Source organism: Uloborus diversus, chromosome 5 (assembly GCF_026930045.1).
Source record: "Uloborus diversus isolate 005 chromosome 5, Udiv.v.3.1, whole genome shotgun sequence".
NCBI classification, from domain to species: domain Eukaryota; kingdom Metazoa; phylum Arthropoda; class Arachnida; order Araneae; family Uloboridae; genus Uloborus; species Uloborus diversus.
The window spans coordinates 67653282-67671010 of NC_072735.1; the positions used below are offsets into that span (position 1 = coordinate 67653282).

Sequence of the window (17729 nt, forward strand, 5' to 3'; positions counted from 1 at the left end):
TGTGACCTCCAAAAAAGAATTTTTTTGAAACATTTTGAGTAATTAATTCCACAAATAGGAGGCAGCATTGTAATTTTTTTTCCTATTTTCATTTTTAGAATTGTTTTCAATGATGCCCAGTGTTCCTTTTCAGTAGATTTTATGTGGAATACACCGCCAGTTCAGTCAATTCCAGCCGAGGACTACAGTTTCGTGCTTATTAGCACTCATCAGCCCGGCATAGGACTAACTGAGCTGGAGGTGGAAAACCTCTTAAGGAAGCCAAGAGTGCCAAACAAACTGGTAGCTAACATAGAATTAGCAATGACCAGACGAGTGACCGAAACAATGGTTTGGTTCAACACGAATATTGCAGGCAAGGCAGGTATATTCAGTAAGTTATCGCCCTATAGGCAGGGCTAAGGCAGAAATACATGGAATACACCGCCAGCTCAGTCAATTCCAGCCGAGGACTGCAGTTTCGTGCTTATTAGCACTCATCAGCCCAGCATAGGACTAACTGAGCTGGAGGCGGAAAACCTCTTGAGGAAGCCAAGAGTGCCAAACAAACTGGTAACTAACATAGAATTAGCAATGACCAGAGAGTGACAGAAACAATGGTTCGGTTCAACTCGAATATTGCAGGCAAGTCAGCCTGCAAATGATTTATTGAATGATTATTATTGAAGATATTATGTATGTGTATTTCATTATTTACCCCCTCTAGCCCTTTTTCTTGCAAGTTTTATTTAATTTTTTTTTTCAGCATTTTTCGAATTCTGTAATAAAAAAAAATTTTTTTTTTTAAATCAGTCGAAATGCCGCCCCCCTGGCTGCTTCACCCCCAGCGAGAGCCACTCCTGCCAACCCCTAGTTACGCTACTTTGTGTGGCATACCAGTGTGCTGAAGCACACCGGTTGAGAAGCACTGTCCTAAGTAGCAACTATTAGCTGTATTTTAGTAAGAGATATTTTTATCAATGGTTTGAAAGAATGAGAGCAAGTGATAAAAAATCAGGGAAAATAGGGTGTGGAGGAGAATTAATCAGCTTGTAAATATTTTTGCCTTCTTTACTGATATCATATGAAGTTTGATTTTATTATATTTTGACCCCTGCACAATGTGGTATTCTGCCGTGGAAAGGTAAAAGCCGGGCTGCGGAGTTTGAGGAAAATGGCCGACTCAGACTCCTCCATTTTTAAACGCCCCACTCCGGCTGTTTTTCTTCCTTTTTTTTGTTGGCCTAGAGCTATTATTTTTGGTTCTTTTTTGAAGACAATTCCTAAAGTTTTAGAAGGTTTATAAAAGTTTCCTTAACTTACTTCCTTCCTTTTTTTGAACTTAGAATGTCATTCAGTTATTTTACCGGCGCACAAATCGTTCCCTAGAGCCTATATTCTCTGCATGCATTTGTTGACCTGCCACAATGATGTACTGTCATAGTAAAGATGTTGAGTAACTTTTTGCTGTGTGCATGTGGGAAACAATTTTATAGATTTAAGTTTTAAATTGCAAAGTGAGATTTCACAAAAACGCCATTTAAAAGAAATGAGGAGGATTAATTTGCTCTCCTTTTAAGGTAAAACAAATTAATGTTCATCAAATCATGTGAATTCAATTTTTGAAAGCTGTAACTTTAGAGAAAGAAGCTTTCTTGCAAAGCCCTCCCCCCGGGGGGGGGGGGGGAGCACCCATCTGGGTTTGAGGGGGATAATTTAAGAGTTTATAACAAATAGAAATACTTTAATTCTGAAACATTTCTCCAATAAATCTTAAATTCCTTTTTAAAACTTCAATGAAAATAGGGTACTATGTTGCTGGGAGAGGATGGGTTACATATGGGTCTGGAACAAATTTTACACAAAATGCGGCAGCATGCAGCATTATACGATTAGCTTTCAAACTGTACCTATATTTCTTCTCCCAATTTTGGATTTAAATTTTATTGGCTGTTTTTTAGAATTAACCTAAATATAAAAAAATTGAGATTAACTTTTATTGAGCATTGTATTCAAGAAAATGTACTGATTTTATGCCTTTCACTGAGAACCAAATTGAAAGAATAGTCTTTAGATTTAAAAAGTATGTGTTACATTTTATTTCATCCCTTGGATTAGCACTTTCGCACCAAACTTATTTGAGTGAATTTGCGTCTCTCTCAGAAGTTTCCACCCTGGCTACGGGACCCAATTCCCCAGGGAGACACTTCTTTTACTATTGTATAATTGAAATCAAAGTAAAAGGTATATTATTATTATTATTTAAAAGTGATTACTTTCAATTCAAAAACTGCTTCTACTTACAAAATATTGGGAACAAATCCCTTGCTGACACTTGCTAATAGTTAAAGATGGATGTAAAAACAAGCAAACTAGCGGGTTGGCAGAGGTATCTAGAAAGTGAAAAGTTGATAACTAAAGAAGTCAGCTAGTTGCCTATGGCAGTTATTTTCTTATTAATAGGTCTTTATGCAGAAATAAAACCAATTTGTAGTCAGGTTTTTTTAAAACAATGTAAGGACATTCAGTGAAAATTAGAGAAGAAAAGATGTCTAGAGTCGGAGTCGGCATGTTTTCCAACGACTATGACTCCTTTACCCCAAAATCAGTCCGACTCCACAGCACTGGGTAAAAGACTGTATCCGCTAATTTCTCTCTCTTTCTCTTTTTTTTTCATCACCTATTATACTCTAGCTTGAAAGTACATGTTTGCTTATTTGGTTTCAACTGGAGATAGAACACAAAAAAAAAAATTTAAAAAAAAAAAAATCATTATTTTCCTTATGTTAGTATAGAATCCAAAGCAAGTTACTTCAAATATCTCAAAAACTCATTTCTGTAGATACTGCTCTTTACTATCCCACTTATTACACTTTGTCTTTGCTTTAGGTTTCCCTTCCTTTGATACTCCATCTTTCTTAAGATTTTATTCCCTTTGTGTCCCAACCTTTTATACTACCAAAATTAACTCTGTTCCTTTTTGCTATATGAATGATCATTGTTGTTAAATTATCTAAATGCTGTGGCATCTCCACAGGAACGGCCCAAGAGAGCCTGTCTGTCCCCCCCCCTCCTCCCCAAAACGTTTGGCCTATTCCTGTGTGGCGCCGAATCACGGATCCAAATGCGTGCATAACACTTGTTGATGCAACAAAAGAGAGCCTAAAACTTCCCAAATTTTTGAGTCGAGCATTGCAGAAATATCTTGTAAGACTTGGAACCAAATGTTTGTTTTTACGCAAAAATTTTATTTGTTCTTCTCCTGCTTTGGGTTTATCCTGTATTGACAGAAACAGTATTGATGGCTAATTGAAAGATATTGAAGCTAACAACATGCCTATGGAATGAAATGTGTTGAAACAGTGATAGTATAGGACCCCACTTCAAAATCCTGAAATGTAGAAAACCTGAAGCCTAGAATTTTTTCAGTTCAGGGATGAGATTTTTCCATCTTTCGCTGGAATTCCAACTTTTCTGTTGGTTTTTAAAATCTTTCCTCCTTGTTTTACCTCTTTCAAGCCTTATTTTTCTCAAAAATCAGAAAAGAATAAGATTTTTTAAAAATTTTCAGTCCCCAATTTCTTAATTTTCTTTTTTCCCCCCTCGAATCTTCATCTTCCGCGATATCTGCCAAAAACGTATGTTTTGGAATCATGCCAACAACGTCAAACATGTGCTGCACCGAAAGTTGTATGAATCGTTTGAGATTTCAATCTTTTTGCATCCTGCGAGTATTTCAGTTATTTTTAATGTTGGGCGGTTTTTTACTATGTGCTACCTTATATCTGCTTATTTTATTCATCATTTCAATAACATTTTTATTTATTTAATTTATTTTAGTAAAAAGGCAAAAGTCAATCAAAAAATGTGGCTTAGCACCCACAGTCTTGTCCTTTTTTTTGTGTATTTAAGAAAGTGTAAAAACTATTTATGGTGAATCTCAAATGGTTTAGGCTTTGCCGCCTGCTAAAAGTTTTGAGATTTTATGATTAAATAAGGCAGCTGTAAGTTGTTCTTTTGATTCCGAAATCATATTAGGAAGTTTTTAAAAACAAATTTAGGGTTCCAATGCAAGGAAAAAGATAACCAATCGTTTATATACATGTAAATTTATTTATTTTCAATTCTTACAATGAGAAGTATGTTCTACCATGTAATTAAATTTTAGATTTTTAGTTCTGTTGTAAATTTTTACTTTACAAACAGACCTAATTGTGTGATGCAGCCAAGATTGAACTCTGGCTCTCCCAACCCTTTGTTCAAGAACTCAGGAATTAAAAATTGTTGCATCTTTTTCAAAACTTAGATTTATTTAGGAATAAACACTCTTTCAAGAAATGTACAATGCAGCAAATTGTACAAAATTATTACTAATACTTAATCAAATATAAATTACCTTTAAAACTGGTAAATTAGCCATTTTTTGTTAAATTTTTGAATATCATGGCTTCCAAGTTCTATTTTGATGCAGTTTTGGACATCATCCCTTTCTCAAACTCTTGGGTATCATTCTTTTTAAGAAATTTTTTTGGATTTCCTCCTTCTTGCTCTCTGACTACTCTCATCCCTGTTAGTTGAATTTGGAAAGAAAAAAAAATCACTTAAAATGTTACAAATTGTTAACACTAGGCTATTTGCATACAGTAGAGGCAAGTTATTTTTAAGTTTCTTTAATGCTGTAAGTCATGCCTTAGTTTGTTATAATTATGTAACAATCTTTTAGCATCTATTTTTTTAGCGATAATCATTTTTAATTTCTCCTTAGTATACAAAACAAAGCTATTTTTAGTATTAATATGGTTTATTGATTGTTTTGATTGACATATTGCATAGTATGTAATACAGTACACCCTTGTTTATCCAGACTAACTGGAACCAAAGGCAACCTGGATAAATGAAAATCCAGATAATCTGGATAAAAGTGATGAGAAGACTTACGAGGGACTTTTGGAAAGCAAGTTCAGTTTTGAAATAAAAAAAAGAACCAGTTCAATCTGTTCAAATAAATTTATTGCACAAAAATATTTCACCCTTACACCATTTTTCAATATTGCTCTCCTGATTTTTCAAGCATTTGTCATAGTGTACAAGTTTTTGTAGAATGTTTCCACCTGTGTTGTCAACCATGGACTCTTACAGGGCTTTGGCTGGGACGTTTTTGACCATCCTTCACACTGACCCGACTCCGCTCCCAGCAATTTTCATTTGTTTCAGCATCTAAAGTGTTTCCTTGGCGGTCGGTGGTACATCAGCAATGATGCGCTCAAAGAACTTGTTACCCCATGGTTGACTACAGAGGCGGCAACATTCTGCGAAAAGTTTTCACAAAAGCTTATACTGTGCTATGGCTAATGCCTGGAAAACTATGAGAACTATGTCGAAAAATACTCTGAAGGTGGTACAATTTTATGTAATATATAAATTTCATTGCTGTACCTGTAGTATTTATTCTTTTTTTTAATTTAAAAACGAAACTTTATGTCCGAACGTCCCTTGTGCTTTTTCTTTAGGATGAAAAAAAGTGCTTTGTAAGCAAATTACACAGGATTGTTTGGCACAAACACTTCATCATGTGTAGCTCGGCGTACTGATGCTCCAAGCAAGCCATGCTGTTTTTTAGATTACTATAATTTACTGCACAATCTATTTAGGTGCTGTACTTTTATTCAAAATAGAAAACGAACGTTTGGCGACTTTTAGATCACTACAATAACTTTAAAATAGTATTTATGTGAATAGGAAACTTTTTCAAGCACTACAAGTTTGATCCGGAGAAACGGGGGCTAGATAAATAAGATTTTATTGTAATAAAAAGCAATATCTTGGGATCATATGCCACTGCAAATTATCTCTGACTTTTTATTTAGCATACAAATGTACTTTCATTAAGTTAGATCAAGAAAAATTAAAATTTAGCATCGACATTCTTAAAACCTGAAAAAATGTACCAAAAACATTATGATTTTTGCTATTTTTTGCATCGGGAAAACTCACGGTTCTAAGTATTCCTGATTTTGGGACCCATGCTGCGATGCTGACTTAAAAGGGGTTAATAAAAATGGTTACAACTACTAAATATTTTTATTTTGTGTTTGTTTAAATGACTGCAACTCTCTATCATTTAAATATTTTAACTATTCTTTAATATTTGTTTGCTTAGATTTTTGAAACAAGACCGGCTATTACAGCAACACCAACACAACATATCAAAGGGACATTTTCTGACACAGGTATAGCAACAAACATATTGCTTTGTATTTCAAATTAAAACATGTTTCTCAGCATCTTTTTATTTTCTCTTTTTTTCAAACATTAAATGCAATTTCTGTTGTTTAAACAAAAACATTATTCTTTTATATCTTTTTTTTGTAAATTCCAATAACTTAGTTATTTTTATACATTGTAATGCGGTCCTGTATTATGCCTTTCACATGCTTTAGAAGTACATTTTGCTTTAAAAAAATATCTATGTTTCTGATTTCTTTTTCATTTTTTTTAAAAAAATGCGAAATTGATTTTTTTTTCAACTTGTTCTAATGTCTAAAAGAATTCTAAAAATTTACTTTTTGTTCTCTTAAGGATCCTATTAATCCTCTTGTTTGTTGTGAAATAAATTGCAGCTGTGGCCTTGCCTATGTTGGACTGTCCCATCGTTCTTTGAAATTTCGCTTAAATGAGCATAAAAATTATGTGAAGAAACAACATAATTTACAGGTCTAGTATTGCTCAACATTGCTGGAAATCAAATTACTCCCTATAACTCCTTTTCACCTCCTTATTAATTCTTATGAAATATCCAGAAATGCTCAAATTCTTCAGATCTTGAGTTTTGGGAGTCTTTCCACATTCTGAAGAATTTTTATCATCGTAAAGCCATTCTGTATCTTTCTGTAGTTTGGCTTCCTTTCTTATAATTAGTCCCCCCCCCCCTCTTTCTTTCTTTGAACTCCTATGGTTTTCGTCATACAGGTGTTATTGTTCTGTCTTCCTTAATTACTTATATTTGTCTTGACATTGCTTGTTTTATTTTACAAATACTTAGCAATTTGTTTTGTGGTCTCCCCATCATTTTTCAGGTTTTCCTGCTTTATGTTTGTTTTATAATTTGATTTTTGATGAAATTTATTGCTTAGCGGATTTTCCTCTAAGGGGATTGTGTAATAAATTTTGATTCTGAGTTCCATTTTTTCTTGTTTGTTTTGTTAATTTGCTATTTTTGAAACTTGTACATGTGTTAATCTGCTAATTTTGTGCACTAAAATCTTGTTGATTACCATTTACTTCTCCACAAAAAGATATTTATTTATTTCTTAAGCTAAGTTTTGCTTAAGTAATAATTGCACTTAAGCAAAGCATTGTGCAAATCTTCAGTAACAGAGCATGTACAATTCATGCTTTAATTCTAGCCTCTGCAGCAAATGTTTCAAAAACATTTCTTAACACTCCTCATGATGATTCTTTTGCTGAATGCTGTGCATTATCTCTATGTGTAAACTATTGCTTAATTTCAGTATATTTTTGCGTGGGAGTTAAGTGCAATTTTTAAAATTTCTGCAGCTTGTAATTATTATAATTATTATTTTTAGATCTGAGAAGAAGAAATGTACCATTGAAAGGATCCCCACCTGTTGCATTAGGAGCTCCTGGGCAAACCATAACTATAAATAGCTCTGCAGGTCCTCCACATATTTTTCCTTTTTACTCAGGAAAACCCCCTACTAACCCTCCTTACCCACCTGCATTTTTTCAAAGAGGTGGCCAACCCTTTGGTATGTTAGTATGACTTATTAACAAAATAATTTATTAACAAAATAGTTTTTGTATTTATTAGTTTCTAATTTACTAAAATTGTTCATGTTTTTTTTAATTGTCGACTTAACAATGTTGTGGGGGATCACTATTTAGCTGTATTTTAGCTGTAATGCCATAATTTGTTCAAAACAAAATAATAGTTTTTTCTCTTTGTTATATACTGTATACTTCCAAATAAAAAAAGTTTCTATTTTTTTTTTTTAAATTTATAACAATTTTTTCACCTTTTTTTTCCTTGTTGCCTGAAAGTGTTTAGTTTACACCATTTATTGAATTATAGTAACGAACAATTAATTATATTGAACTATAAAAATAAAAACTGATAAAAAAATTCATGTATTGAAATATGTTATATATTTTTTTTAAATTAATTAATTTTTTTGAAGGACATTCAAGCCTTGAATTTGTGTTCAAATTTTTTTTTGTTTTGTTTTTTCATCTTGTTTATTTGTCATAGATATTCTTAATAAAAAATTTTTGTAAAAGTTTTAACTAATGAAACACATATATTTGTTATATTTCCCCATTTTTTTTTTGAAGAATAGCTTCTCCAGCGAAAAGTTTTAGTATCTAGTAACTTTTTAGCATGTTCTCTTCTTTTTCTTTTTTTGGCTTTAGATTTTTATGATACTTAATTCTGAACTGCATTTTGATTAACTGAGTTATAACTTTGTATCCCTTTGCAATTTTTACAGTTCTTGTTCTAAAACTACATTTCAAACCTTAAAAGTTTCTATTACATTTTGTGTTTTATATTACTGCGGAAACTTAGTTTGATGCACATTAGAGAAAGTGCAAAGTTACGCTAACTCATATTCATAAGCCTAATCTAATTTTATCATTTTGTTAAAGCTTTACCCTGATTTTTGCCTTTTTGCTAAAGGTCTTTTGGACTCAGGTTAAGCCCTGGTTAATTGAGCATCATAAAAAATTAATGTCTCATGAGATTTTTTTTTTTTTTTTTTGCACTTTAAAATAAATGAAAAAATCAGTACATGAAAGAAATCGGCCCTTTTAAAACATTTTGTACTTGCTTTTTTATTTCCATTATATTGAAATCTGATTAGATGCAAAATGAGCTCCTGTTACAATTCACTTCAAGCGATTGCAAATTTTGTTCGTTTTGACCCCAGTAATGTAATAGTGATTAAGAAACTAAGCATTTATTTTGTTGAAACTGATATTTGCTGTATTGGTAGTTTCTGTAAAGAGATTTCACTCTATTGAAAATCAATTATTAATCCTTTTCTGCGCATTACTCTTCCTTCACAAATATATTTCATTCTAACTTTTCATTTATTTTGTAAATTAGATTAACTACCTATCACTTATTAATTATTTTCTTTTTTCCTTTTGGAATCATTGTACATGTGCATCGCCAAAAATTGAATACTGTGTTTGAGATTTCAGCCCTTTTGCATTCTGCAAATATTTTGTCTCTTTTGAACATTGTCATTTATTTTAACATACAATAATTCATTCTTCTGGTTTCATTATTTTTATTTTAATAATGATCCCCCCTCCCCTAATGTTAGTTAGCAAATTATCATCAGTATCTGTTTTTTATTTTTAATTTGTAGTGATGTAGATTTTAAAGTACAGTCGAATTTCGATAACTCGAAGTTTACAACTCGAATATTCCTTTATTTCGCAGTTTTTATCGAGTCTCAAAATCTTGAGACTATTGTGGAAACTTCTCCTAACTTAAACTACCAATAACTCGAACGTTTTAGCCAGTCCGTTGGGGCTTTGAGTTATCGAGAGTTGACTGAATTTTTAATACATTAATGACATTGTGATGCATGTATATTTGTGCTTGTTCTTGTGATAATTTCCAATTTGTATCGAGTTTATTTATTTATTTATTTTTTTCAAACTGTTACTTATATGCGTCATTCTTCAAAAACTAATTTTGCTGTCACACACCTTTTACAGTAAAACCTTTAAGGAACAATTCATTTGAAAATGATTTTTATTTTCATCCAAAATATATCTATTTAAACCTGCCAACATTTTTTAAATAATAATTTTTATTTTAGTATATTTTGGTTCACGACATGTGAATTCTCACCTCCATGGCATGTCACACACCTTGTGTGACTGTTTATGTTCAGGGTTCGTACGCCCTTGAAAAACCTTGAAAAGTGCTTGAAAAAAAAAGTTCATTTTCAAGTGCTTGAAAACCTTGAAAAAGTTTTAAAACCTTGAAAAAGTTTCTTAGTGCTTAAATTCTCTCAAAAATTAACGAATTGTGCTTAGAAGTTTTAAAAAAGTATTTCACCAATGCAATTTTCTGAACATGTGTTCAGTATGCAACATCGCGAAAAATTGCTTCCGTGTTTGGGATTTCAATCCTTTTGCATCTTGTAAATATTTTGATGTTTTTTACAACCGAAAGATATTTTGACATATGGTGCCTTAGATTAGTTTATTTTTTGTTTAATTTCATTAATTAACAAAGAAATTAATTTGGAAACCATGACAACATTGAACTTACTCGGGTTTCACGGAAAATTGCTCTTGTGTTTGAAATTTCAATCTTTTTGCATCCTGCAAATATTTAAATATTTTGGCTAATCAAATGTTAGTTTCGCATATGCTACCTTAGATTAATATATTTTTTGTTTAATTTTAATAAAAATCAAATAAATTTATTTCATGGGAAACATGCCACGTCGAACGAACTAAGACTTTGCGAAAAATTGCTTCTCGTGTTTGAAATTTCAATCTTTTTGCATCTTGCAAATATTTAAATATATTCACTAATCAGATGTTATTTTCATATTTGCTACCGTAGATTAGCATATTTTATGTTTAATTTCAGTAAAATATAAGTTTATTTTATGGGAAACATGACAACATTAAACTTAATTCGCAAAAATTTGCTTCCCTTGTTTGAGATTTCAATCCTTTTTCATTTTGTAAATATTTTTATATTTTTGGCAATTAGCTGTTATTTTGACACTGCTACATCAGATTTGCTCATTTTATGTTTTATTTTAATAACTAAAGAGTTAAAGAATTTATTACCTTGGTCTTGTTTAATTATTTGCTTATTTATTTTTGCAATTTTGAATGATTATCTTTACCTAATTTTTGGTCATAATAGTTTTTTTTTTTAATTTAAATTTCAGCAGTTGAGCACCTAACAAATTAACTTAAAGTTTGTATTTTAAATATAAAGTTGATTTATATAATTTTATTTATAAGTACATCATTTTTTTATGTCTGCTAAAATAAATAAGGTGTATAACAGGGGTGGTTGTGTTATGATTATTCACTTGAAATCCAGTAGTGTTCGTTTTTATGCTTTTACCTCCCTATATCTCCAATTTTCCCCTTTTCCTCAAATGTTCAAAATTACTACTTTATTAAGGTTGTGGGTACTTGGAGCTTGCTGAAAGAGGCTTTAATCAGCAAAGGGGTAGATAGTTTAAGGAGGGTCATTCATCTTCATTTGGATCTAATAAATTGACCAGTACCAGCCTAGCTAGGCCCAGTACCTGTTGCTGGTTATCAACAGGCAGTGGGCAATGGGCATGGTATTTCTATACAGAATATTTTGACTTAATAAACTATTTTATGAATTGTATGCATAGCAAAAATTATTGTTGTACATATGTATATTCAAGTAATAGGGGTTTTAGTTTTAAAAATTATTCCCCCCCCCCTTGCCCCATTTTGCTTTTTGAAACTTTCAGGTAATTTTTTATGAACTCACAAATCACAATTGCACCTGAATATTATTGCCTTTCTAAATTTAAATTCTAATTTCAACAATAACCCATTTTTTCCCAAAATAAAACTACTTTTGTCATAATATATGTCAACTTCTTGTGAATCTTTTCAATTTCGAAATATGGCTCTATAAATCTGAACTTGCACATTTATATTACAATGCTACAAATTATGGGCAAAGTGGTTGATTGCGATTAATCAGTGCATCCGTAATTTTAACCTTTAAAAAGATTGAGGTCCCCTTTATGAAAAAAAATTGAAGCCCCCTAATCTCTCTTGGGGCAAACTGCACATTTTATCTATGTACTGTGTAGCGCAGATTTCAAAATCAGCATTTTTAGTTTTTTTTTCTTTTAAAAAAATAAAATCAGGAGACAAAAATTAGCTTTCTTTTTCTTGATTTTTGTTTTAAAATGAAAATCAAGATTAAATTATGCAAGTGAAAATAGAAAAAATGGAATTTATACTCATCTGCCCTATTTAACTTCTGATCCGCAGTGAATTAATTAACAGTAAATCCACATTAATTTGAAAAACTGCTTTCCTTTGAAATGTTCCAATATACATACATATATATATATATATATATATTAGGGTGTCCCAAGATATAATGGCGAAAAAAAAAATTGTGAAATCGAATACGCATACCCTCCAAATTTTTTCCATTTCACCTCAGAAACGTGAGAAAAAAGTTTCATTGCAATAAAATAACGGGAACCCGTGCCGACTTGAGGTCAAAGTTGGACCTGAAATCCTGTACGGCGACTACAGTGGAAAGATTGCTAACTGCATAATTCCGTACTACACGCGACATCAATTAATTTAAAGCAGATATTTACAACAATATTAGACTAAAAGAAACATTACTGCACATATTTTTAATTCAATGTTTGATTTTTGCAGTCAGCATAGAGCTTCCACTGCTCTTAAACGCAACGTAACACAAATTGTTTTTGTTCCTCATCAGCTGTTAGCAAACCATGAAAGTCCTGCATCATTTTTACAGCTCTTTCAGCTGCATCGGTTACTGCTCTAAGCATTGAGACAGCCTTTTTCACACCAAGGAATGAAATATTATTGACCATACCATAAAAGCTGGATGAATTTTTGTAGAGTAGCTTTTGAGATAATTGGGTCCACATTTTCGTACACTTTTATTAAAAAGCACAAATCTTTGTTGGGTGCTTGGACTGCCAAAATGCATTGAAGCCATGGTTTGACGTATATTGTCACTACAAACAAGCAGACATCAAACAATGCTTCATTTTCCTTTGTATCTGATTTTAGTTGTGAACTAAATAAAATAGTAATAATTTTAGGGAGTAAATCGCTCGAGCCATTCATCGAGCGTTGTGCATGGCTCCCGGTGGTCTTATTTTAAATTCATTTTCTGTATCTCCACCTAAAAATATGATAGGCAATTTTATCAACTCTTGATAGTCATATTACTAAGTTTAGCACGGTAAAAGTCAAGTAAATTTTCCAAGTTAGGGTATAATTCGGAACAACTCCGCAGCTCCTCCATAGCACTGTATTTTAGTGGGATAGATGAATTCATGTATATGACGGTGGTAAGCAAAGGAAAGCATTTCTCTATCAAATTTTTGTTCAAGAATAGCGCAAGGACCACTTAAAGGACCTGTTCTGGAAGCTGTAGTATCACAAGAGAGAGTTTTAACTTTGTCTTCGAGATTCCAATCTAAAACTGCCTTTCAAACAGCCTTTGTTTGTTCTTTTCCTGTGGAATTATCCAGTTTCGACTCAGCAATTAGTTGTTCCGTCACCTCCATATAAAATAACTATAGATAAGCGATCTTCTTTTGATTTTTGAGCACTCAAAGCAGGCAACAGTTTCATATCTCAAGGTAAATTCACAACAGATGGTACCTCGTACTGAAAACAAATTTTTCTTCTTTCCTCGTGCTCCTTCCGCTTTCCGGTTCGAATTCTTTGAATTGAAGATTTACCTATGGGACATTCATCAATGTTACACCCAAGTGCGTCAATAGTAGCTTCAAGAATAAACACATATCTCGTATACTTGGACACCTGTCCAATGCAGCAATTGACTTTGGAGTAATAAAATCGCTCCTCATTACATATTTACGTGTTCCAGGTTCTGATAATACTTGTTCCAGGTTCAGATATATTTGTTCCAGGTTCTAATATACTTGTTCCAGGTTCTGATAAACTTGTTCCAGGTACTGATTTATATGTTTCAGGGAAATTTTCTGAATTAATATTTTCACTAGAACTCGAAGAGGAATCTTCTTGTACATGCTCATACAATTCCGAGGATGTTGAAGTGGAATCGTATTTAATGCGCCTGTTTTCTTCTTTGACAGCTCAAAGTCGAGCCCTTTCCTCTTAGGCGGCAAGTTTTTTTTACCATTCCACCTAAGTGACCACGTCGGCTGGGCTCTCTTTGGAGTTGCAAGAAAATCCCATCTTCCTCTATTTTGATTACCGTAATTTCGGGTAGATAAGCCGCGGCTTATACGTGTTTTGAAGTTGAAATTTAACATCTGCGGCGTATCTGCCAGGGCGGCGTATCTGAAGAAATTTTCCCCCCACCATTCTTTCTTAGTGCTTTTCATGTTCGCCCAATCGAGTGGCAATGTTAAAATTCATTAAAAAACGCTAGTAGAACTCTCAAATTGCACCATGAAACAGGTTTTTCATTAAATTTAATTTCTCACACCCTTAAACCTGCGTTAGTTTGCACCGATTTTACCGCATTTCGCTGTTGTTGTTCTTTCCAGTGTTGCCAGATTCGTGATGATAACATACGTTTCACTAGGCTGAAAAATGGAGGAATCGCTAGCTTGTGTGAGTTAAGAGTCCCTATAGTCTGAGTAATGTTTTAAAATGTCTCGATGATAAATTTAAAAAAAAAAGAATCAATTGATAAAGGGTAAACAATTTTTTGATGAACTGCTGAGTATAACAATGATTTGAAAACTTTTCATCCAACCAATTGTAGATGTCATCTGGCAACACTGGTTTTTTTGTGTAACCGTAGCATTTTCTGATTTTTGTTTTTACACAAAGTTTATTCCATTTTTATCTGTTAACAAATGCAGTTGCTTGTTACAGTTTTGTTCTAACTAAAATAAATGATCGCATCCGTACATATGTATATATAGAGGGGATTGGGGCGTCATGTTTTGATACGCTCTTCTGCGGCGTATACGATAGGGCGGCTTATCCGATGAACTTTTGTTTTTAGTCAGTAAATTATTGCATGTGCGGCGTATACGATATGGCGGCTTATCTACCCGAAATTACGGTAACTGAAGTGCATCAGCATGCGCAATATTGAATAAATTGTTTAAATTACTCTAAAATTCTTGTTGACGCTGCCTGAATACTACTTGCAGTTTCTTTGCGTTTTTTTTTTTTTTTTTTTTTTAAGTCTCTCCAAATTTGATTTAGGTTTTTAAGTTTATTCACACAATTTGGCAACGATTTGGTGGGAATGCGTGCCTTTTCCCAAAGGATGATGCATTCCCGAATAGCGAGATTTGCACTTTCACTGATGGTTGAATTAAACTTCTCGAATGTTATAAAACAAAACAGACAGAACTTGTCCGTTAGAGAGAAGTTTGCAAGCCCGTAGTTTGGTGTTTTACGACTCCTATTAAAAATATCTCTTTTTTCAAACTTTGCAATTCCACTGCCATGTTTCGTTCCCTATGGAAGGACTATACTGCGCTCGCTGACCGGAATATATTTGTACTGACATGTTTGACAGTTTGCAAAGTGCTACGGATAAGTCCCCCCCCCCCCTTTCCCAACATATGTTTTTCTGTTTTCATTTGTTTTCTCTGCACTATTTGCAGTTGTTTTGAACTTCGCAAAGTATCGCGTCGCCAGCGTTCGCTTGCTTATGAATACACGTGCTATTTACACGTTTAGGCCTTTAGGCGCAAGTCGGCACAGGTTACCCTGCTTCAAATTGCATGAAATTTTTTTTACAACGGTTTTGATATAAAAGGAAAAAAATAAGAGGGTATGCGTTTAAAAAAAACGACTTTCATTTTTTTGGGACACCCTAATATATATACATACATTTTGTACATCATTTTCAATAAATTTATTAGTTTCTTCATCAAAGTTATTTTTTATAGGAGTTAGCTTCTTAAAAATATCAATTTTATGTGATTGTTAATGAAATTTCGTTGTTATTCATTATGAATCTTCATAACCTTTTCAGTGAGACCTCCTGGTCAGCCAATGCCAAGACCTGTTTTACCTCGAGAGAGGACCTTAGTTGACAGACTAGTTGATTATCTGGTTGGAGATGGACCATCAAATCGCTATGCCTTAATTTGCAGACAATGCCAATCACACAATGGCATGGCATTAAAAGAAGAATTTGAATTCATAGGTATGAAAAATTCAAAGGTTATTTACTCTTCAGTTGAGCATAAGAAAGTTTCAAATTTTCTGTTAAAATCTTACATTTCACTCATCTAAAGCTAATGAAAATGGATAATGTATACTAATATTATAAAGAGAGAGAGAACAGATTTGTTTGTGTGTTTATATGTTCGAGGTAATCTCCGGAACCACTGCACCTAATTGAAAAATTCCTCCACTATGTGAAAGGTGCATTCTTACTGAGTGACATAGGCTATAAATTATGCATATATGTCTTTATACTATTTTTAAAAACTAATAAGTTCTCTTCGCTACCAGTTTATGTTTCGTACTGTTTTGTTCTTATATATGTAAAAACAAATCCTGAGTACTCCGCATCCGCAATGACAGAATGGTTGAAGGTTCTCCTTCGAAATGAATGTTGAGGGACGGGCACATGTGAAAGGTAAAACTATTACGATGCCAGCAGGAGAGCAGCTGAAATTTTTTGCATGTATTTCAGGTTGCAGAAGATAGGGTATGTATCATTCTACTGGCCTAGGAAACTGAAACACGTATAGAATCACATTTTGTTTACACTTCAAAATTGAATTAAATGAAACATAACTGCGATTTGCTTTGGGAAAACTAGATTTTAAATTCAAGTAGTGTATATAGACAATAATAATCAGTGTTTCTGAAAGTTGTAATTTTGCATGTATTCAATTAAGTACATTTAGTTTAGAAAATTCTTAACTGAAAGAGTAATTGCTCACAATTGCCGTACTTTCAAAATTAAGAGTTAAAACTACAATGAACAAAAAACAGTGGATAGAAAAGAATTTGACAAAGAAGAGGGAAAAATAAGTAAAAATTATTTGTGGAACTATTCCTCATGTGGATCATATTTAAGCTTTTAAAAACGATATAATAAACTAATATGGCTCACAAATATCCTATCAGAAGGAAGTTGCAAAAAAAATTAAATGGAGGTATACAAAAAAAGCAAGTTTCCCGATGAAAACGAGTACAACATGTTAAAATGAGGATTGAGAAAGACCTACCTCTTAGTAAAAAATTCAATACAGTCGCCTCCCGCTACAATGCGATCCGACTTACGCGAAATGGCTATAACGCGAGTTTTTCAGAAGCAATGAATTTTAGAGGTAAAGTGAATTTCTTGATCTCAGCACAAAAATGTTTGAAAAGGAATCGTGATGCTAAGTTTACACTTTGTTATTGACTACTAAACACAGACTTCGTGAATGTACTTTCATCTTTTCAGCATCACTGACTGTGCAAATTCCCACACACAGCACTATAAACATTGCTTTAATAGTGTATATATCACCACTTCTCATTTTTCATTTATTTATTCTTGATTGAAACGGTGATGAAATATTGTGCCACCTAGGCACGCGGCGAGCAAATTACAGATTCCTGCTGACACGTGTTTCGGCATAACAAGGAACGCTTTTTTCAATGCAAAAAGCAATGAGCTTAATGAGCATTGAAAAAGGCGTTCCTTGTAACGCCGAACACATGTCTGCAGTAATCTGCAATTTGCTTTCTGACATTGTTATTTCTTACTTTACTTTTCAGCACAAAGGTATTTATTTATCTTATTTGTCTAGAAAGTGGGTTGAAGGTAGCACGACAAATAAGTATGAGTGAATCTTTCATACGTATAATTAAAAGCCAAGAGCAGACAATTCGTATAAGTCCAGAACTTAGTTTTAATATAAAGCTCGCAGAGTAGTGTTTAAGCAAAATGCAAACAGTATGAAATTGGAATCTGCTCTTTTATTGTAGGTTATAGAGACCTCAAAGAAGAGTGT

General features: G+C 32.8%; 1 protein-coding gene across 4 annotated transcripts in view; it reads left to right on the top strand.

Moving 5' to 3' along the window:
- The window catches only part of LOC129221872 (endoplasmic reticulum junction formation protein lunapark-like), a 69465-nt gene that overhangs the window by 21659 nt on the left and 30077 nt on the right, over positions 1–17729 (top strand). For 2 of the 4 annotated variants that reach the window (XM_054856235.1, XM_054856238.1), the window contains exons 5-7: positions 6140–6209; positions 7566–7748; positions 15746–15919. In XM_054856235.1, coding sequence (XP_054712210.1) covers positions 6140–6209; positions 7566–7748; positions 15746–15919 — 427 coding nt within the window. The remainder of the gene's footprint in view (positions 1–6139; positions 6210–7565; positions 7749–15745; positions 15920–17729) is intronic. The other 2 variants (XM_054856237.1, XM_054856239.1) reach the window with 1 other exon arrangement.